General features: G+C 35.4%; 1 protein-coding gene across 1 annotated transcript; it reads left to right on the top strand.

Moving 5' to 3' along the window:
- Positions 1-1,903: 1,903 nt before the first annotated feature.
- ALB (albumin) lies at positions 1,904-16,349 on the top strand (the record flags this gene model as incomplete). Its single annotated transcript, XM_084233234.1, has 14 exons — positions 1,904-1,982; positions 2,665-2,722; positions 4,640-4,772; positions 5,556-5,767; positions 6,326-6,458; positions 7,283-7,380; positions 8,930-9,059; positions 10,361-10,575; positions 11,546-11,678; positions 12,366-12,463; positions 13,717-13,855; positions 14,438-14,661; positions 15,556-15,688; positions 16,308-16,349. The coding sequence occupies 14 exons, from the start codon at positions 1,904-1,906 to the stop codon at positions 16,347-16,349; spliced, it is 1,827 nt and encodes a 608-aa protein (XP_084089360.1).
- Between the last annotated feature and the right edge of the window lie 5,897 nt (positions 16,350-22,246).

Here is a 22,246-nt window from a genome sequence, read left to right as displayed (position 1 = left end):
TTTGCTTGCCTTTGTTATTTAATTAAGCAAAATGACTGGTTTGATAATAATTATTCTGTAGTACCAGAGATAATTGTCTTACTTGTTGAAATCTGTAATTCTTCATCTTTAGAGCAAAAGAGGAGAGAGAGAAACAGAGAGAAAGAGAATGTGAATTACTTTTTAGAGGTAGAGATCAGGAATCAGAACATTGGGGGGGAAGTAGGAAAGGTTGTTTGAAAAAATATTTTTTGAAAAATGATCTGTTTTGTTTTTAGACATAAATATAAATTTATTTGAAATTTAAAATAATATTAAAAAGGAGTATGGTATCTTTCCTTTAATTAAAAAGGAGAAAGTGTGAAACAGGAATGAAAAGGATATGATGCCTGTGAAAAAGTTCTAGAATTTTTAAACTGCTAGTGGTGTAATCACATCCTATGTGTATTAAGGTAACAAAGATCTCTGGTTTATAGTTGCTTGTTGATTTTGATATTTACTTTATTATAACTAGTCTTTTTCCTGGTCCCTTATTTAGGTTTTCTAAATTCCTGCTATGAGTGAGACCATCTGGTATTTTTCCTTTTCTTTCTGGCTTATTTTGCTGAGCATAATCCCTTCCAGCTCCATCCATTTTGTTGCAAATTGCATGAGTTTGTCTTTTTTTTTTAATAGAGGCATGTTTTTATTTATTTATTATATTTGTTTGTTTGGTTTTTTTTGTTTATACATGCACTGGGCACAGTCAGAAGCGCGGGAGGGTGAGAGAATTCACCAGAGCCAGAGTGGGGAGCAGAGCAGGCAGAAGGACTGAAGTACACTGCTGAGGGGAGCAGCGGGTGGCAGGAGAGGTCTGCGCACCATGTGGGATACTCCTCCGGTGGCCGGGGAGCAGCCGGGGATCGAACCGGCGTCGCAGAGGCCGCGGGCAGCTTCGCAACCCAGCGCTCAAGCACTGCGCCACCGGGGAGGCCAGAGTTTGTCTTTTTTGACTGCTGAGTAATATTCCATTGTACATGTGTACCACATCTTCTTGAGCCACTGCGGGGGCGGCGGGGAGGGAGTGGGAATTGTATGGGGACTATAACCAAGATGAAAATGCATACATTGTGCAAAAATGAAAAATGATGTAAAAATATATAAAATTAAAAAAAATTTAAAAAAAATGATAAAGATCATCATTACCATCATTTGTATCCACTTTCTCCCCCATGTCTCATGCCCTGAAAATCCCATGAGATCTATTCACATTGTATGAAAATTTCCTGTCACAGGACCTGAATCATATGTGGACCATAATTGGATTGGAAATGTAGAACTCCTGAATGTTCATTGCTGTTGTTTTTGCTATGGCTTTTCCTTAGTTTGCACGTGATGCAACAGCATCAGCTTTTTCACACAGAACAGTTTTAGAAGAATGAAAAGGAGAGAGAGAGAGACTGTGTATGTGTGTGTGTTGTGTAAATTTTTCATTAGTATTTGATAAAAAAATACTTGGAGTTAATAATAGATACATTTCAGAGCTTAGCTCTTTTAGTATGTCTTATCTCCAAGCTAAGTCACTGGTTTGGTTAAATTTTTGCAAATGTTGAAAACTAAAATGTTCAAATGGTTAATCTCAGATAATGGGACAAATCGTTTAAACTCTTATGTAAAATTTGATAAGATGTTTTACATAACTTTCATGAATTGACAAGATCTTGTAGAGAACACAGTTCCAGATGGCAAACATACGCAACTGATTTAGTCAAACATTTTTTTGGCAAGAATATCATGAATTTTGTAATCAGTTGGGAACCAATGAAATTCAAAGATGAGTCTAGTTAATAATCTATAATTATTGGTTAGAGAAGTATATTAGTACCAATTTTCCTCTCTTCATCCTACCTTTTCTCTTCTATCCACCTCACAAGGCTTTGGCACAATGAAGTGGGTAACCTTTATTTCCCTTCTCTTCCTCTTCAGCTCTGCTTATTCCAGGGGTCTGTTTCGTCGAGATGCACGTAAGAATTCTATTTTTCTATTATCCAAGTTTTATTTAAACTTCCCAGTAAAAGTTTCAGTAAACTCTATATCTTTAAAGAAGTAAGTTTCTGGACTGCAATGATATTTTGTATTTGTAACTCCTTAAAAAGTTATTTATTAATATATTTCTAAAGCCCTAGGTGAATGAAATGGTGATAATTGTTTAGTAACTGTAATTTCTTTTTGCACATCTAGGAATTTAGGGTGACTTAAACTTCACAGAATATAGTTGAAAAAAGTATTCATAACTCCATATTCCCAAAGCATATCCACTGTATTGATTTATGAAAAATCAAAATCTGTATTGTTAATCTTATAAAGTTTATAATTGTATTTTTCATTTTAAACTGTCCTCTTCGTAGCTATTAATAGATATTACAAGAGAAGTAGACCTTATCAAAGTTTGAATGTAAAGCTATAAATATTAAAGATTTTTCAAATAGTAACATTGGTGATTGAATAACTCCTGTTTAAATGCAAAAGAAACAGGTCACCATCATCCTAAGATTTTCTGTAGGAATCAGAGTCCAACATTTTGAAACAAATGAATACATAAGTCAGATGGAGAGAAACATAAAAAGTAATATCATAAACAATTGTTTTCTTTTAATAACTTTTTCATTTGTTTTTCCTTTTCCCAACTCCCTCCCGCCTCCCCAGACAAGAGTGAGATTGCTCACCGGTATAATGATTTGGGAGAAGAAAATTTCAAAGCCCTGTAAGTTAAAATATTGAAGAGTTAAATTTACTGTTTCTAATGTCATTGGTTATTATCTGAAGTTCCTATATTCTTATGTGATCAGACTTGACCCTAGAGCAGAACTGTCAACAGAATTTTCTGCACAGCATTGCAGCACTATAAATCAGTGCTGTCCAATATGAGCTACTGGCCTCATAAATTACTCTTGAGTTATTTAGATATGCAAATGCAATAAGAATAAAAATTTATATTTACTTTTTAGTTAAACCTGTATTATACATAAACTAATGGCTACTGTATTGGACAGTAGCTCTGGAACTAAAAAAAAATTTTATTGAAGTAACATTGGTTTGTAACATTATATAGGTTTCATGTGTATATCATCGTAAATTATCATCTATGTGGACTGAATTATGTTCATTACTAGAAGTTTAATTCCATCTTTTACCATACCATTGGCTCCTTTAACTCACTTTAGCCTCCATCCTTTCTACTTACCTTCTTGTAATTACTAATTTGATCTTATAGTTAAATGTTTGTTTTCCTTTTAGTTAATTGTTTTGTTTCTTTATGAACCACATAGGAGTGAAATCACATGGTATTTATGTTTTTCAGCTGACTTATTTTCCTACCCATAGTACCTTCTGGGTTCATCCATAATGTTGCAAGTGGCAGGTTTCTATCTTTTTTTTTAACAGCTAAATAATATTCCATTATATATATATACATATACCACATTTTGGAACTCTTATATAACCTGCATGGTGAAAATATTTTAGTGTATGTTTCCTTTTGCACATCACTTATTAAAAATTCTTTTCTCTAGTAAATAGATCTATGGTTTCTTGAGAGCATCTTGATAATTTTTAACCTAGCAAAAATGAGAAAATAGTTTATTTTCTTTTTTTTTAAGATTTATTTATTTATGCATTAAAGAACTGAGGTACAGGCCAGAGTTATGGGGAGGGGGGTGAGAGGATTCACCAGAGACAGAGCGGGGAACAGAACAGGCAGATTGACCAAAATACACTGCTGAAGGGAGCAGCTGGCCAGGCAGAAGAGGTCTGCTGCGCCTTGTGGGTTTCTCCCTGGCCTGCCGGGAATCAAATCTGCGCTGCAGAGGCTGTGGACAGCGTCACAGCTCTGTGCTCAACCGCCTGCGCCACCAGTGGAGGCCCTAGTTTATTTTTTAAAGTTAAACTTCATCCCACATTCTGATCAATTGAAATGTGTGTGATTTTTGCTTTTGGTTTTAAATCATCTAGGGCATATACAATACCTGCAGTCACAACAACTAGCTCTATTTAAAATGTCATTTTTTTGTTGTTTGCTCTTTATGTGTGCATCTCCTGCCATGCACACACTTATATTTATTTATTTTTATATTTTAATTTTTTAAAAAGATTTATTTATTTATTTATACAAGCATTGGGTACAGTCAGAGGCACGGGAGGGTGAGAGGATTCACCAGGGACAGAGCAGAGAGTAGAACAGGCAGACTGACGAAATACACTGCTGAGGGGAGCAGCGGGCGGCAGGAGAGGTCTGCGCGCCATGTGGGACCCTCCTCTGGTGGCCAGGGAGCAGCCGGGTATCTAACGGTGGTGCAGAGGCTGCGGGCAGCTTCGCAACCCAGCACTCAACTGCTGCACCACCGGGAGAGGCCCGCACACACATATATTTATACCTGATGGAAACATATATCTTCTTTCTTAAAAAGCCATAAAACGCTGGTTAGTTTTCATAAACTAGCTGATGTGATTAGACTATTATATAATAATTAGGTGTATAAGATATAGAATATACTAATATACAGTTTGTTTGCTAGCATAGAAACCTGCTTTGTAGAAAATTTTACATGAGATGAATTTATGAATTTCATGAATTTCTCAAAAAATTGTATTATGTTACATTTTTGTATGTCCTTTATTTCAGGGTGTTGGTTGCCTTTTCTCAGTATCTCCAGAAATGCCCCTTTGAAGATCATGTAAAATTAGTGACCGAAGTAACTGATTTTGCAAAGACATGTGCTACTGATGAATCAGCTGCAAATTGTGACAAACCACTTGTAAGTAACATTTGATTTTGAATATATTTCTTCTTTTAAGTAATACTGACCATTTAAAAAAAATCCCATTTTCATTTTTTCAATACTTACTAATTGACCACATTTGTAAGCAACACTCAAAGGTGGGTTTAGCCATTATTTCATCTATGATAACAACATTCTACTTCTACCCACAATTTTAGAAACATTTCATTTAAATCTATATTTCTCTTAAAATTTATTAATTTATCCTAAGGTGACATTGGTTTAAGTGGTTTGTAATTTAGTCATGTAGGTTCATATCCCTTCAGATATATGTTACTGGGCCACACCCATGTTCCAGACACCCATGGTCCTTCAACATTGTCCAGTGGGTACCCTCCACACTTTGCTGTCCTCTTTCCCTGTTCCCTTCAGATAGCCTCAGTTTTACAGTTAAATTTCTAGGGTATGTTTTGGTTGAGTTTTGTTTCTCTATATTCCACACATGATTGAAATCAATTAGTATTTGTCTTTCTTGTTCTGGTTTACTGGCTTAGCACAATCTTTCTGGTTGCATCCATGTGTTGCAAATGGCAAGAGTTCATCTATTTTTCATAACTATGTTGTATTCCATTGTGTATATTCCTTATTTAGATTACACACAGCAGTCTTACTGTATTTAGATGAAAATCTTTCATTAGTAAAAGCCTATTTTTAAAATTTGAAGTTTGATTTATTTTCATAGATACAATGTTGTAAAGCAATGTTATCTCAATAAAAAAAATACAGTAAAAATTAAAAAGATTGTTTTCTTCTATTTAGCAAACTCTTTTTGGAGATAAACTGTGTACAGTTGCATCTCTTCGTGAAAAGTATGGTGATTTGGCTGACTGCTGCGAAAAACAAGAGCCTGGGAGACATGAATGCTTCCTGCAACACAAAGACGACAACCCAGGATTCGGTCCATATACACGACCAGAGCCCGATGCATTGTGTGCTGCCTTCCAGGAAAATGAACAGAAGTTTGCAGGACAGTATGTTACCAGCTTTTTAGGCTTCAAATTTGAAAATTATGGAGTAGGTCAAGGCTCATTATAACAATTACTATGACAAAAATATTTTCAACATTAAGGTTGAGAAGCTTAAGTTCTGATAACAGTTTTCAAAGAAGTAATATTTACACTACAAATTTGACATGATAAAAACTTTGATAAAAGATTTTTGGATTTCACTGAAACTATATGATGTGTCTAAAAATTTTGAGATTGAATATTATGAAACTATGTATTTAATTATTCTCAGAATGATTTCATTTTAGTCAATTACGTATCACCAAATTGTACTAATTTAATATATTGTTTATGTATGCAAGCATATTTATTTACATATTTATATATGTAATATATTATAATTCATACACATAAACTTAACCTTTTCACTAACCTAAATAAAGGTTACCACATCCAAATTGAGTTTATTTAGTAATTAGATGTTTTTGGGTTTTAGAGGCTCTCAGGAGAATGTTGATCACAAATGTTCCTATAACACTGTCTGTTATAGATAAATGACTGTTTTTCTTTTTAAAAATTTAGTTACTTATATGAAGTTGCCAGAAGACATCCTTACTTTTATGCTCCTGAACTCCTTTACTATGCTAAGCAATACAAACAAATTTTGACAGACTGCTGCTCAGCTGCTGATAAAGGTGCCTGCCTGACACCAAAGGTATGCCTCAGAAAAAGACTAAAAAAGCCAATTCATAATCAAATCTCAGATTTTGGACATCTTATACCTAGATATAGGAAACTTTAGTCTCTGATATAAACTTCTCATGTTCAAAAAATCTTCCTGACTCTTCTCCCACCCAAAGCTCTTTGACCCTCTTTGAAGACCTCTCGTCTCTTCATCCCTCTTTCTTTAAGATTTGCCCAGTGGATCTATAGAAGGAATCATTGTGTATATATGTTAATATTCTGCCTCTTTTTATTGTGCTCATACTTATGGTGAAATAGAGAAACTCATTTGTAAAATTGCATAACAAAGGGCCACAGTTTTTGTTTATCATTTCATGATGCTTTTTCTTTTTTTAATTGGGTGGAATTCAAAATGGAGAATTTAACTTGCATTTAGGAGCCTGGTTCAGTCCATAAATATTTTTTAGGTACTGCATTCTCTTTTCTAGATATTTTATGGATCTTGTGAGAGTTGGTGTAGGAGGATTTGAAATAAAAATTAAATCAGTACTGTTTCCTGTGATGTTGGTGTATTTGTTTCTCTACTTTTCTTTTCACTTTCCTTCCCCTGCCCCTCCAGCAATGCCTCCATATTCTTGACTACTTTTCTTGACTACCTAGAGCCTTCTCTATGACCAGACTGATCTCTCTTCTTCCTACATAGTGAAATCATGAATTTCTAATAGCGAGAACCTGGCAACTTAAGTATAAGTTCTCTCTTTAAAATTTAATTTGGCTAGTCTCAGCTAAATGTATAAGGGGGTATTTCATACAGAATTTTTTCACCCTAATTTTTCAAATTCTTTCTTTTTGCAGATTGATGCTTTGAAGGAAGTAGTACTGACTTCATCTGCCAAACAGAGATTCAAGTGTGCCAGTATCCAAAAGTTTGGAGAAAGAGCTTTCAAAGCATGGTATTTTAAAACTTAGATTGTATTTTTACAGTAATATAAAGGGTGTCAGTTCAATTAACAAAATTAGACATTCATATAACATTTTACACAGGCTTTCACACACATCTTTTTGGTTGTCTTAAAGGTAGAAATATACCAGAGGTAAAATCACGCATAAATGAAAACTTGTCATTATTTTCTACTGTCTAAGCAGTCAAAGAATTTAGGGGGTGATCCTATTTTTTCTTCTAAGACTGATATTTAAACTCGTATTTATATATAAAGATTAGGGATCTTTTTCTAATATTCCACTAATTTTATAGAACAGGTGTCTTTAATTTGTATTTCCATACCCCATGCTATTATGTTAAAATATCTGCTTTTCTTTTTATGTTCTGACAATTAAATTCAGCCATTCAGGTCACTTCTCATTGCTCTAACTCTGTTCTTAGTCTCTTCTTTCTACCTGCTTTTATTTTACTTAGATAGTTCTAGGAGCATCCTTTAACATCAGAGCCAAGGAAACTTCCCCCCAACCCCATCCCCTCTTGCTAGTTAACAATAAATCAATTTGAAGAGGTGATAAAATGAGAATAATAGACATTTTGCAAGCTCTGTAGAAACTTTAAATTGAACAGTCTTTTCTTGTCATCCTTACCATCTGCACCACCAAAATCAACAAAATCAATAAGCAAAACAACTCCAGTATAAAACAATACACAATTAAATAGTCTATGATTGGCTTGGGAGAAGAAATATCTTCCATCAAATTTAGATGACACTATAATTCTAAAAGTATGTGGATATTTGCCTTTTACATTTTGTCATAGATCTTAGGATTTGTGCTAGATCAATAACTTGATAAAAGTATGTTTAATCAAAATACCTAATTCTGTAGATGTCATACAATTTCTCTTCTCAGAAACCTTTAGAATTCAGGAAGAATGTATTTTTATTGGTAAAAATGATAATTAAAGTACATATGGCATTTTTCAGTTTATAAAATGCTTTCATGTATATTGTCTAATTTAATCCTCACAACAGTCTTTAATTTGGTATGCTGTTGTGACCTGTACAGGCTGAAGCTCCAAGGGGCTAAGTAACTTGCTTAAGGTCACACTGATAATATAAATGATACAATCAGATCTGAGAGTGAGGCCTGGACTCCAGACCTGCAGCCTCTCAGCATGCTCTGCCTTATATAATCCCTCTTTGATCTCTGCTTTTATGAATGGCAGGACATATATCTAGCCTACACACTCTTACGATTAATAATTCTGCCTTAAGAAAATATTTTGCCCTGATTTGGTTCAGAACTAGCATTAAAATAAGAACCAATGAATTAATAATTTAAAAATTATTCTATGTTTCTTTGTCCAAGTTTTTTGTTTTAAGTAGCATTTTCTGAGTGCTAATTTAACCGATGGCTGAAGCCAGAAGACTGTTACAGTGACTGGTACATTATTTGAGCAGTGTCCTTGGCCGATTTTAGTGCCTCTTGCTGCCCTGTATCACTATCACATAAAATATAGCATGTTAATAATGTTTTGGTGGGGAATTTTCATTTTAGGTCAGTAAGTCGCCTGAGCCAGAAATTCCCCAAGGCTGACTTTGCAGAGATTTCCAAGATAGTGGGAGATCTTACCAAAGTCAACAAGGAATGCTGTGAAGGTGACCTGCTTGAATGTGCTGATGACAGGGTAAGGATTCCTAGTCTGCTCTTTGGTAGCTTAGATGCATACTTGGGAAGATGAATTTGCTTATCATTGATGATGATGCACAATGGGTTGAGATTGCCTTCCATGCCTAGTCTGCTCAGCCCTCTCCCTGCCTTGTAGTTCTTATATATACATTTTTTAAACTGGCTATCCTATTCACTAAATGATGTGATAAACATATTCACTAATTAGTAATCCCTTTAAGCTATATCTGAGATAAAAGGCATAAGCTGAGGGCCTCCCTGGTAGTACAGGGGTTATGACACAGTCTATGAAGCTATCCTCAGCCACTGCAGCAAGAGTTTGATCCCCAGCCAGGGAGCTACCAACATGGCACAGCAGACCTCTCTTTATTCACTTGCTGCTCCCCTCAGCAGTGTATTTCAGTCAATCTGCCTGTTCCATTCCCCACTCTGTCTCTAGTGAACCCTCTCACCCCCACACCTCTGGCCTGTACCCCCCAGTTCTTGTATGCATACATAAATAAATCTTTTTTAAAAATTAAAAAAGGGGGCCTCTCTGGTGGCACAGCAGTTGAGCGCAGGGTTGCAAAGCTGCCCACAGCCTCTGCAGCACTGGTTTGATCCCCGGCTGCCGGGCGAGGTTCCCACATGGCGTGCAGATCTCTCCTGCCGCCTGCAGCAGTGTACTTCGTCAGTCTGCCTGTTCTGTTCCTCACTCTGGCTCTGGTGAATTCTCTCACCCTCCCGCACTTCTGACTGTACCCAGTGCTTGTATACATAAATAAATAAATCTTTAAAAAAAAAATTAAAAAGGCTTACGCTGAAGTAGGACATCTACAAATGTAGATTTCTAAAATTTTTTGGAGGGTGGGTATAGCTGGAGAATGACTAATATTTGAAGAAAACTTTGGAAATTATGTACTTTCCCTCTCTATAATCTCAATTAACTTTGTGTTAAATATGCAGATAATTAGCATAAACATACACATAACTTTGTGTTAAATATACACATAGCACTGTTTCAATTTAAAAACTTCAGTCCTTAGCAGTTGAAATATAAAATCAATCAATTACTAATAGGTGTTCTATTACTGACTAGTTATTTTTTTAAACAAGTGGAAATGTTTTAGTAGTTCTAGCTGAATCTCCAGGTTAAGAAGCACAGACTGATAATAAGCTCATAGGAAACCCATTCCTTGTCTGTGTGTATGGTCTTAAACTCTGATGAACATGTTCTGTTCTGCCAACATAATGAAAATCTGGGGAGAAAGAATAGCATTGCCAATTTATACTGAACAATTTCCATCAACTTTCTTATAGGAACAGCTTGCCAAGTACATCTGTGAAAATCAAGACACAATCTCCTCTAAGCTGAAGGAATGCTGTGGGAAGCCAATGTTGGAAAAATCCCACTGCATTTCTGAGGTTGAAAGAGATGAAGCTCCTGCTGACCTGCCCCCAATAACTGCTGACTTTGTTGATGATAAGGACGTTTGCAAAAACTATCAAGAGGCAAAAGATGTCTTCCTGGGCACGTAAGTGGATAAGAAGCTATACTTACAAGGTTTCAGAATGTGGGAAGATAATACTAGGTTTTCCTTTAGAGTGCTACCATTTTCATGTAATCTGCAATGATTATCCTTCCCTTTCCCAGCCTTTAAAATATTTTTTAAAACTTAGTTAAAAAATTAATTAATATAGTTCTATCCATCCATCCATCCATCCATCCATCCATCCATCTGATGGCAGAAAAGAAGTAAAAAGTGAAGGCCAGTAGTATGGCAAGGCTGCATGCATTTAAATAACAAAATAACATCATATATATTAATACTATGTGCACTAAATAATATTTCATAAACTTTTGTACCCTTCAAAATTTCACTCACACAGATAAGAAAAAGAAAAGTTTGACTCTATCTACCTACCAACCTACCTATCAATCATAACCTTTTTGAGGTATAATCCAAATCAAACAAATTATACATAATAATGACAGGTGTCATTTATCAAACATTTAATATGTGTCAGAGATTGTGTACTTTGCATAGATTATGTCATGTATTTCTCACAACTCAACTTATGAAGTAACTCAACCTTATGAGGTAATTATTATCATCTCCATTCTACAGAGGAGGAAACTAAGGCTCTGTTAATTTTAACAAGTTGCTTAAGGTTAAATAGTAAGATAAGTGGCAGATCTAGGATTTGAAGGCAGGTAGCTAGGTGATTTTAACTCTGAATCCCAAGTCTTTTTTTTTCAATATATCTATATCTATGAATAAAGTGAATTACCATTATTTTATATCCTTGTTAATTTTTTTGCAATATAGGATTTTCTTCCCTTGCATGTGTGAATACCAAGTCATTAGACATTAAGATTCATTTCCTGGTGTTCAATCAAATTCAGACCTTTGGGATATGAGTTACTTTCGAACCTCATTATGTGACTTTTTTTTTTGTCATTTGTCCAAGTAAATCTGTTTTTTTTTCCCCCCCTGGAATTAGGTTTTTGTATGAAAACTCAAGAAGGCATCCTGAGTACTCTGTCTTAATGCTCTTGAGAATTGCCAAGGGGTATGAAGCCACACTGGAGAAGTGCTGTGCCACTGATGACCCTCCTTCATGCTATTCCAAAGTGGTAGGTTTCTTGAGGGGAAAAAAATGTAGCCTTTGACTGATGATTCCAATAACAAGGAAGAAAAATGTGCAAGATTATATAGTGCAATGTAGATCTTTTCTTGAAACATTTTTCAATTCTGTGCTCTTAAACATTATAAGAAAAATAATCTCAAGTAGAATGTTAAATTTTAGGTTGTCTAGCTTCTTTTTTTCTTTTTTGCACACTATGTTTCCATTTATTTGGAATCCATGAACAGGCAGAACTCATTGGAATATGGAGTAGGATGGTCATTGTTACCTTCTGCTTGACTAGGCTATAAACCTCATTTCCTCAATCAAACACTAACTTAGGTCTTGCTATTTTAATATGACTAGCCCATGTAGTCCATAGAGCAGTTCTCTGGAGTGAGTAACATATTTATCTCCATTTTAGAGGTACAGCTTGAAAATACATCAGATGGCCTGGCTCAAATACCAGCACTTGTTCTGCTGGCCCTGGAGTTTTTTAGCCACATATACTATAGAGTCTTGCCAATAAAATAAACAGTTCAGATGTATTGTGATGGATTTGGCATCATAAATCTATTAACATTGCACTGATTAAAAAAGAGGGAGGGTCTCATTCTATCTAGAGCTATGCAATCAACCTGCATTTGGTCCTCAGGTAGACTATTGTAAACACAATTTTTATATATATATATTTCAGCTTGATGAGCTTAAACCTCTTGTGGATGAGCCTCAGAATTTAATCAAAGAAAACTGTGCACTTTTTGACAGCCTTGGAGAGTATGGCTTCCAGAATGCGTACGTATTTTTATTCATCATTTAATATTTTTCTTGATCAGTTTGTAACCCTTTAAGACTTACTGTATAAATCACCTATCACAGGAACTTGAATCACAAAAATACTATATGTATTTCTTTCTCTATCAAGAAAGACTAGAGAAAAGAACATAAAATAAATTGATGGGATGGAGAAGCCTGTATTTGAGTACAGTTTAAAAGGTGACCTTTTGGTCCTCCTTGGTGGCTTAGAGGGTTGAGTGCAATGCTGTGAAGCTATCTGCAGCCTCTGCAGCACAGGTTTGATTCCTGGCCAGCCAGGGAGATACCCACATGGAGTGGCAGACCTCTCCTGTCTCGCCTGCTGCTCCCTTCAGCAGTGTTTCCGGTCTCTGTATCTGTTCTGCTCCCTGCTCTGTCTCTGGTGAATTCTCTCACCTTCCTGTGCCTCTGGCTTGTACCCCAGTTCTTGTATAAATAAATAAATCTTAAAAAAAAAAAGTGGCCTTTTGAAAATGTGAAGAAAAATACCAAATTTTAGGATGTAAAAACTAAGGCTGTCCCTTGAGGTTCAGAAATAGCTTATGGATGAACTAAATGAAGCAGTAAATTTACAAAGTCAAAAATTGTAGACCTTGAATAGCAGTAGCTCAAGCTATAATATACAGACTGACAGACTGATGTCTTGATCTAATAGAGCCTTCTCTATGGAGGCAAAGACAAGAAGGAACACATCATTCAGTAAGCACTTTTTTTGATCAGCTCCTACACGTTAACACTCTTCTAGCTATGAATGCTAGATGAATAACAACAATGAATAAGAGATTGACTCTTTCACTTGAGTAGATATTCAGCAGTGATTGGCATTCTTAGTGATTATTACATGTTGTACCAGGTATATTGCCTACTTTATTTATTTCATATTTTCCTTGTACCATCCTTTTGGAAATCAGGTATATTCCTTACCCTCTTCTAGATGAGAAAATTTATCCATAGCTTTCAAATTTAGAATGTTGATATAAAGCTCTCAGTAGGATTTATTGAAAGACACACTTAATAAGTATATTAATGTTATTGAATAATAATAAGGTAAGTCATTTTCCTAGGATTACACAACACAGATGAAATTCAAAGCTATACTTAACTAGTTGCTCAGGACAAGGGCTTCATAACCCCACTACCCTTTTTGTCAATTTAGACTAAGTATTCTCTGCTTTAACTACTGTGTCAAAGAGCTTGATGCCTGGTTGAAACACATGGACTTTTTGTTACAGGCTCATAGTTCGTTACACCAAGAAAATGCCCCAAGTGTCAACTCCAAGTCTCGTGGAGGTCTCCAGGAGCCTCGGGAAAGTGGGCACCAAGTGTTGTACTCGTGCTGAATCAGAGAGGATGGCCTGTGCTGAGGACTTCGTGAGTCTTTTAAATTATAACATAGTTAATAATGATGAAATTTGCCTTTAACTATTGACGAAGTTATCTTTCAGAGAAGTGGGGTGGACTAACATTTGTGTGTGTGTGTGTGTGTGTGTGTGTGGGTGGGTGGCAGTGGCAGCCAGGGCTTTGTCACTTGTTATGATTATCACAATGAGGGTTTAGATAAGATCCCAAAACTATACTGAAAAATTTTATGAGTTTTCAATGTTTCATCCTGGCCTTTTTAACTTTCTTTGGAGTCTTTTCTTTAGTGTATCAGTATAAGACTATTTCCCAATTTCCCACACATAGCAGTATTCACCTCAAGTTATTTTTATCAATTATTTTTTCAAGTGAATTATTCTTAATATGTAGATATATTTGAAAGGGAAAAAACTTGTAAAATTCCCTTATATTTTGTAGATCTAAAAGCAAGCGTATCACTGCTTCAAATCAACCTCTGATTTAAAGTTGCTAGTTAAACCATAACACTTCCTTTGGTTCATTGGAAAGTAGGAGTTCATGGGAATTTTTAAATTGTTCTTCTTTTGAACTTCTACCCTCTTGCCTGTTTTTTAGCTTTCTGTGGTCTTGAACCGGTTGTGCGTGCTGCATGAGAAGACACCAGTGAGTGAAAAAGTTACCAAATGCTGCACTGAGTCCTTGGTGGGCAGGCGACCATGCTTCTCTGCTCTGGAAGTTGATGAAACATATGTTCCGAAAGAATTTAATGCTGAAACATTCACCTTCCATGCTGATATCTGCACACTTCCCGAAGCTCAGAAACAAGTCAAGAAACAATCGTGAGGAGTATTTCATTACTACTTGAGTTTAGTCTGACTAGTGAGAACTGTAAACCGAAATAAGCCAGTTTTCCTGAAGTAGTGATTATGTTCCTTAAAAGAGAGTATTTGAGTATTGTCCTTACTAAGATGTTAAAGTGTTGAGAATAAAATAGGTGATTTTATTGCTTTTTGTTTTCTTGGGAAAAATTTATTATAACTTTTCCTATAAATTACTCAGAATAATCTTGTAGATAAAAGCTGTACTAGAATTATATTTCAGGCCAGGTCCAATAAAAAAATGCTGATCAATTAACTGAGCATTTGTGTAGACAGCAAATAATCTCATATAAATCATAGGAGAATTAATTTTTAGGGATAAATGGTAATTTTAAGTTTTTCCTATGGGCACTTATAGATGTGTCTTTTAGAATGGAACTTGGATGAATGTGAGTTCTGTGGCTTGACTCCCTATTGCTGAAACAAGGAACTAGAACTGCATGAAACTTAGCAACACAGAGTTGCTGATGTGTTTGCTGGGTTCTCATGATGGCTAGAGACTTAAAAGTAATATTGCAAAGTCTTTCATGCCTCTCTAGCACTATTATCTTAGAAGATATCAGTGAAAGAGAAGCAGCAGATCCTATGAGTTTTAATACTTGTATTTCCTTTGGTCTCCCCACGATTAACTTTGAATGGGGATATATGACAAAGACTAACTATAAGCATTCTCAGACTAACTATAAGCATGGATCATTTTTAGTTATAAATTTAATATGACATAACTTCTAAATCTGAATAGTGTATAAATGCAAGAAATAATCATTTCCATACATTTACTGAAAAGTTTACCATAACTGTCTTTACCATTCCATTTTCTTTATGTCAATAACCCTTTTATCTAATTTTATGCAGTGCACTTGTTGAGCTGTTGAAACACAAGCCCAAGGCAACAGGGGACCAACTGAAAGCTGTTATGGGAGACTTTGGAGGTTTCATTGAAAAATGCTGTGCAGCTGATGACAAAGAGGCCTGCTTCTCTACAGAGGTGCTGGAGATGACTTTATTTTAATATGTCTAATTTCCTTTGTTGTTGTATTTCATCAAGCTAGATCTTAGGAGTTTGTATATCAGAAGGACACTTCATACATGTGGGAAAGGAATCTTGTTCTACATACAATTGTTTGGCAAAATGATTTAGCTATTTTTTTTTAAATTTCCTGATGTGTTAGAGCATACTATTAAATGTTTTGTCATATTTTTTTCTGTTATGATGTTTATGAATTTAAACAAATAATTTTAAGGCCTGATGTCTTCTGGCAAAGGCATCATTAAATCAAAACATTGATTTACTTCATCATTTTCCTGAAAATTGTTAGTTTGGTTGAATCTGAGTACTTGATTTTATAGGTCAATGGGGAAGTTCATATTTTAATGTATGAATCATTTATTATTTCCACCTATGACCTAATAGGAATTTTTTATTCCTTTTGTGGACAATGGGTATCCTTGAGCTTCCTGCTAAAGATTGTAGTACTAAACTGGAATGAAATGATGTGATACATGTGAAATTACGTTGTAGTCACATATGGCTATAGAAAGGTGAATCGTTTTTCTTAATAGTGATGCTAATATTTCCCTCATATTTATCATTTCTTTGTGTTCAGGGTCCAAAACTTGTTGCTTCAGCTCAAGCCGCCTTAGCCTAAAACCAACATATTCAACAACTTCTCAGGTAAATGGATTTTTAAAAAGCAGTTATAATTGTTGTTATTAAAATAGCAAAACTCTATTTGTTTTGCCAAATGCCATGTATAACAGTCCCAACAACTGTCATAAGCATTTTATTTATAACTTATTTAGTTGTCAGAATAGTTACCTGACTGAGAACCATTATTATTGCCATTTCGCAGTTGAGAAAATGAAGGCACAGACCACAGCATACGTTAACCATTTACCCAGGTAGTGAGAGGTAGAGCTACAATTCAAAATTCGAGCCAGTACTTGAAAGTACCACTGTCCTGTTCTGACCAAATGTGGTAGAGCAGGCAGAATTATTCCACTGAACAATAGTTCAGCAGTGGGTTACCTTATGTCAGAGGCTGAATCACGTGGATGTGCATTTTTGCAAGTGAAAAAAGAGTTCAATAGCAATGACGTCACGTGACTCCACCTAATAGCTCAGTAACAAATTCATTTTATTGGAGAATCTGATACTTTATGTAAACTTCTACTTGCAGTGAATAATTTACTATTAAGTCTGTAATGTGTCAGCTTGCTGAGCTTTGATAGAATTTCTCTTCTTAAAACACCACCACACACTTAAAGATTTAAATTTTTCAACATAAGCATGGTTCACTTATTTTGGTTGAGGGAAATTAATAAAAATAGAATGAACTTTCTTCTTCAAAACTAGTTGTCCATCTATTTTTTAGCATGGATTATTTTCATGTTTTCCAAACTGGCTGTGATGTCTATTCCACTCCTAGTTTTAACTTACTCTTTGCCCAAATGATAATATCTACATATTGTGCATTCAATCAAGAAAGTAGCTTTGTATCTCTGCAAATGTAGTCATTTCAAGAAGTGATTTCTTTTAGTCTGAATTGGCAAGATTTTCTACCCAGAGGTCTAACTTTGAGAAACACTTTTTTTTTGTTTGCAATTAAGTACTTCTTACTTAGGTAAGAAGTAGGTGTTAAGTAAATGACTCTGAGGAGTGATGATGCAAATTCTGTGACTTTGCAGCCTGAGGGGTCTGATGATACCTGGTGTTGAAGAGAGGGCTTTATAATACAAGACCTCCCTCCTGCCTAACAGATATCAGCAGTCATGAGTTTAAGACAGACTTGAATGTGTTATCATTGGTGGAATTTTCAGAAAATCTAAGCAATTTGGCATTCATATAAATATATTTGGAAAACACATGATATTTAACAAACAGTACTTATATTTTTCCTTTTGTTTTTCAGCCTACCCTGTGAATGAGAAAGGGAAATGAAGATGCAGAACTTATTCATGTTTTCCTTCCCTGTTGGTATAAAACACCTTGTCTGAAGAACACAAATTTCTTTAAACATTTTACTTCCTTTCTCTGTACTGCAATTAATAAAAAGCAGAAAATAATCTAACATAATGGCCAAAGAGTGTTATTTTTTTTAAGATATATTGTTCTCTTGAAAATTTTGTGGGTTTTGTGGAAGTCCCACTTTTCTCACTCTCTCCTCACTTCATTGGATGACTTCTAGTTCCTTTCGGGCTAATTACTTTAAAGAGACAGTTAGTTCTCTTAGTTATGAATTATAAGCATTCAATGTACTACATCATTATGACAGTTCTGAAAAAAAATACTGTGGTATAAGTAAGGTATCTGAAATACGGCTTTTTCTTACTACTAGAACTGTAGAAGAAATAGTAAGGGAAAAGGAAAATAGAGATGATTATTAGGATTATTAATTGAATTGAAATGGGGCAAAACATCCAGTCCTAGAAGAGATTCAAGTCAATTTAGGATGACAGTACATGAAGAGTACAAGAAGTTTATCAAGTTTGAATATAGATTATTGAAAGAGGGAGTTAGGAGACATGAACATAGGTATAGTAACAAGTTACTAAGGTATATTGAGTTGAGGAAGGGTAAATTTGTCGAAAAATATTTAAAATGTTATACTCGATCCCAGGCCTTGTTTCCCTGTCCCCAGAGGTAGTCACTGATATGAGACCAATGGCTAGAATACCAATGTCTTAGAAGCCATTTGTAGCCTTATCAGTTTGTATATTTTTCATTTTAATAGAATTGGTTTCATACTGTACAGGCTACTCCACAACCTGCTTTTGTCCTTAATAATAATGTTTTGTAGTTTCATTTTTAAGTGATGCTTGCAAAATATTTTGCTACCAAGTTATAAAAAGTCCCTTCCACTTCTGGAATGTTATGCTTCGCACTCTCTACCATCCTTCTATATCCACTCAACCACTACTTTGACCTCCTATTGACTACATTAAATATTTTTCTTCCTTTGTAGGAATCATTGCAAAGGTCAGGGACCCCCAAAGGGGAGAAATGCATATAGTGGGCTCTGGCTTGCTGAAGATTCCAGAGACAATCCCAGAAACTTTTGAATAAGGCATTTCCATATAACTGGACCCATATGGAAATAGATCTGGGCACCCTGTCTTGATGGCATTGTTGATCAGGTACCAAAAGGAAACTTAAAAATTTTCGAGGGAGACATTTTAAAATGCAGGATTTCCATAACCCAGCTTTCCCTTCTTGGAGAGTGAGGCAAAGGAGTGGGTGTTAACTAGCTTTCTAGAGGAACTGATACTTGAGCCCAAGACTAGTCCAAGAGCTCACGTCCATGCTGGTTCTGAAAGGGTGGCCTGACAGTTGCGTTGCTGTGACTGACTGGCTGTGACACTATGTCTTTCGCTGCACAGAATGTCACTTCTTTCTCTGATGCCTTTTTTCTCTTTGAAGCTAATTTTTTTCTATTTGTATAATAGTTGTCAATTTATGTATACATTTTAAATATACAAAGTCTGACTCTAAGAGATGGAATTTGAACACATATGTTCTGACTTGGAAAGCAGGCTCACTTTTGGTATCAGTTCTTTCTGTTCAACTAAATTGCTTCTCACCAGAAGGGACCATGACTTAACCCCATGTATCTCCATTGACACTTAGTATACTTGGTACATAATGGGTAATCAATAAAAATTAGATGAATGTATTGACTTAAACCGTGAGCTATAAATATTCTAAACTACTCATTACCTATATTAATTTCCTGAACTTCCCAAACCATAACTATGGTAAATAGAATTTTATGTAAATTTGAAACATGCAAGTTTGTGCTTTAAGATAATAGTAATGACTCATTTTATTAAAAAAATGTGAAATAATGAAAATTCCCCCAAATTAAATTACATTGATAACTGCATATTCACAAATGATAGAGCATTTGAGTAATATTTTGTATGTGATGTCACTTTAGCATCAGTCCAATTAATCTAAACATCCAAATTATCTCTCTTGTGTGAGTTACTGGTGAAAAAATACATAATATTTGCATGTCACGCAAACAAAGGAAGTGCTGTAACATTAAGAAGCAAAGCTTTTGGAAAAGGAAGAATTTTTCCTGTTGAAAGGTTTTAAACAAGTAAAATGTAACACGTGATCATTGATATACATGGGTGCATTAATAACCATTTTGTCCAAGGTTATTTAATTGATGTGAAACATCTATAATTTTTTCACTGCTAAGATATAAGTATCTGGACAATCTGAAAAATACTGTATGAAAAAGAACAGATCACTTTTTCATATCTGCTTTTTAATACCACTTAGTTCTGTAGGTTGCAAATTTCTTCATTTATTCACTTAGTCACTTGATATCTGGAGACTAAGGAATGGTTCCTCAGAAAGTTGGTCTTAAGACTCTCTAGTGAAGAACTGTATTAAAGAGCATAATCACTGGAGAAGAAGGAGCCATATCACTGGGGGTATTGAAAGTGGCAGAGGACACCGAACTTACTTGGGTGGGTGAAGGTGCTCACCACCTCAGGAGGAGAAATTTGTTTTGTGAATTGAGGAACCACTCAGTTGAGTATCAGGAATCACAAACGTCTTACAGTGAGGGAAGGGGCTATCAACAAGGCTGATAAACCTTCCAAAAGTTCAGATAAGGTTAACTTCTGTCTTAAAGCTTGCCTTAGGGCAAGAAGCTATTCAAGGAAACAGAGTACTGAGTTAGCCCCAGTGATTATCAAGAAGAATATGTGCCAAAATTAAAATACCTCTACACTATGGAAAAGATCTCCCTTGTCTGCTTTTTAAAATCATAATAAGAAAACTATGTACACCACAAACAACATTCAGATATTCACGCCACTGTGTCTTGCCTCTGAAGATTGGCTGTTCTGAATATGGAACTTAATTTTATGACAGGGTGGATAACAGGTATATTGCCTGAGCTAAAACTGACAAAGATGATCCTGAAGTATTGAGGTTGAGAATGGAGATGAGATTTTTCTCATTTTATTACTCTTTTCTTGACAGAAATTGTGAGGCCACAGTGTAATCCACTCACAAATATTTTACCTCCCACAGAATACTGGAGAGAACATATGTTTTTATTCTTTTTTTTAGGAACATCCAAAGCAAACAACATTTTTCTAAATACAGACAACTTGTTCAGAAATATATAGTCCATGCTCTGGGAAGCAACATGATTTTTTTTAAAAACAATAGATAATAATTCTAGTATTATATTTCATATGTTTCCTATGAGAAAATAAGTAAATCCACATTTTTACAGGGATGTATGTAGGTGTATGTGTGCTAGTCAACCTGACACCAGAATAAAATACCATGGGCTTGGTAGCTTAAACAAAAAAAAAAATAATTTTCTCACATTTCTGGAGTTTGCAAAGTCCAAGTTAGGTTTGTGGCAGAGTCACTGCTTCAAGTCACTGCTCCCTTCCTGGTAGGTGACTGCCTTATCATTATGTCCTCATATGGTAAACTAGAGATAAGGAGAGAGAGAGAGAGAGAGAGAGAGAGAGAGAGAGAGAGAGAGAGAGAGAGAGAGAGAGCACATTCTGCTATCTCCTCCTCTAAGAATACTGACACCATCATGAGGGCCCTACCATCAGGACTTCATTGAAACTCAATTGCATTACATAGTTTCTATCTCCAAATACTGTTCAGTTGGGGTCTAAGGCTTCAGCATAAGAAAGTTTGATGGGATACAAACATTCAATCCATACAGTGTGAAATCTCTGGACCACATAAGGGATTTCTCTGAATCTTCTATGTCAATGAACCATCTCTCAACCTTACTAAGGAAAGGGAGCGTCCAGCAAGTATACTAATGATGGCATAAGACCAGAGACTCCCCTTACTATTTCCCATACTCTGTCCTTGCTATAGAAGCCGGAAAGAGAGGGATATTAAGTAATTCTCATCAGAGAATGTATATGTCATTACAAAGAAATATTTAGATGGTACTTTTCCTGGGCAAGTTAATTTTGTAGGACTTTTAGGAAATGCTCTCAAAGCATGGTTGTTTCTTTGAAGTACTTTATAATCTGCTTGCATATATAGATGGGATCTGTTGTTTTAAGGGTTCAGGCCTAGCCTGACAGGAGCATCCAAACGTATAAGGAGAAATGCTGTTGGTGAACTTAGACTGTTGTGAAATTTCTGTTTGACTAGTATTGATGTCTTTCTTTACCTTGCTGTCCTTGCAGCATTTTAAACCTTTCAAGTTTGGTAGGGAAATTGATTGCTTTTTCTAACTCTGACCCCTCTAACTTTGGTATAGAAGAGAGGGAAGACACACCACCCTAAAAATCAGAGTAAATATTCCTATGATGAAGGAAAAACTGCCTAACAGTTTTAGATAGAGCATGCAATTTGGATAGGCTCACATTAAAGAAAATTGATGGCTTGCTCCACTTGAAAGCAGTAAGTGGAAGGGGTGTCTAAGAGCCTGGGCTTGATGAAAAAAGATAAGAAAGGAAGAGGGGGAGAGACAAAGAAAGGAGGAAGTTGGTTAAGGCTGACATGAGGTGAGTCAGATGGTTTTGACATAAGTCTAAA

This window comes from Talpa europaea (assembly GCF_964194135.1).
Source record: "Talpa europaea genome assembly, chromosome: 5".
Taxonomy (NCBI): Eukaryota; Metazoa; Chordata; class Mammalia; order Eulipotyphla; family Talpidae; genus Talpa; species Talpa europaea.
The sequence above is the reverse complement of the archived record's forward strand: the minus strand, read 5'-3'. Positions and strand labels throughout refer to the sequence as shown.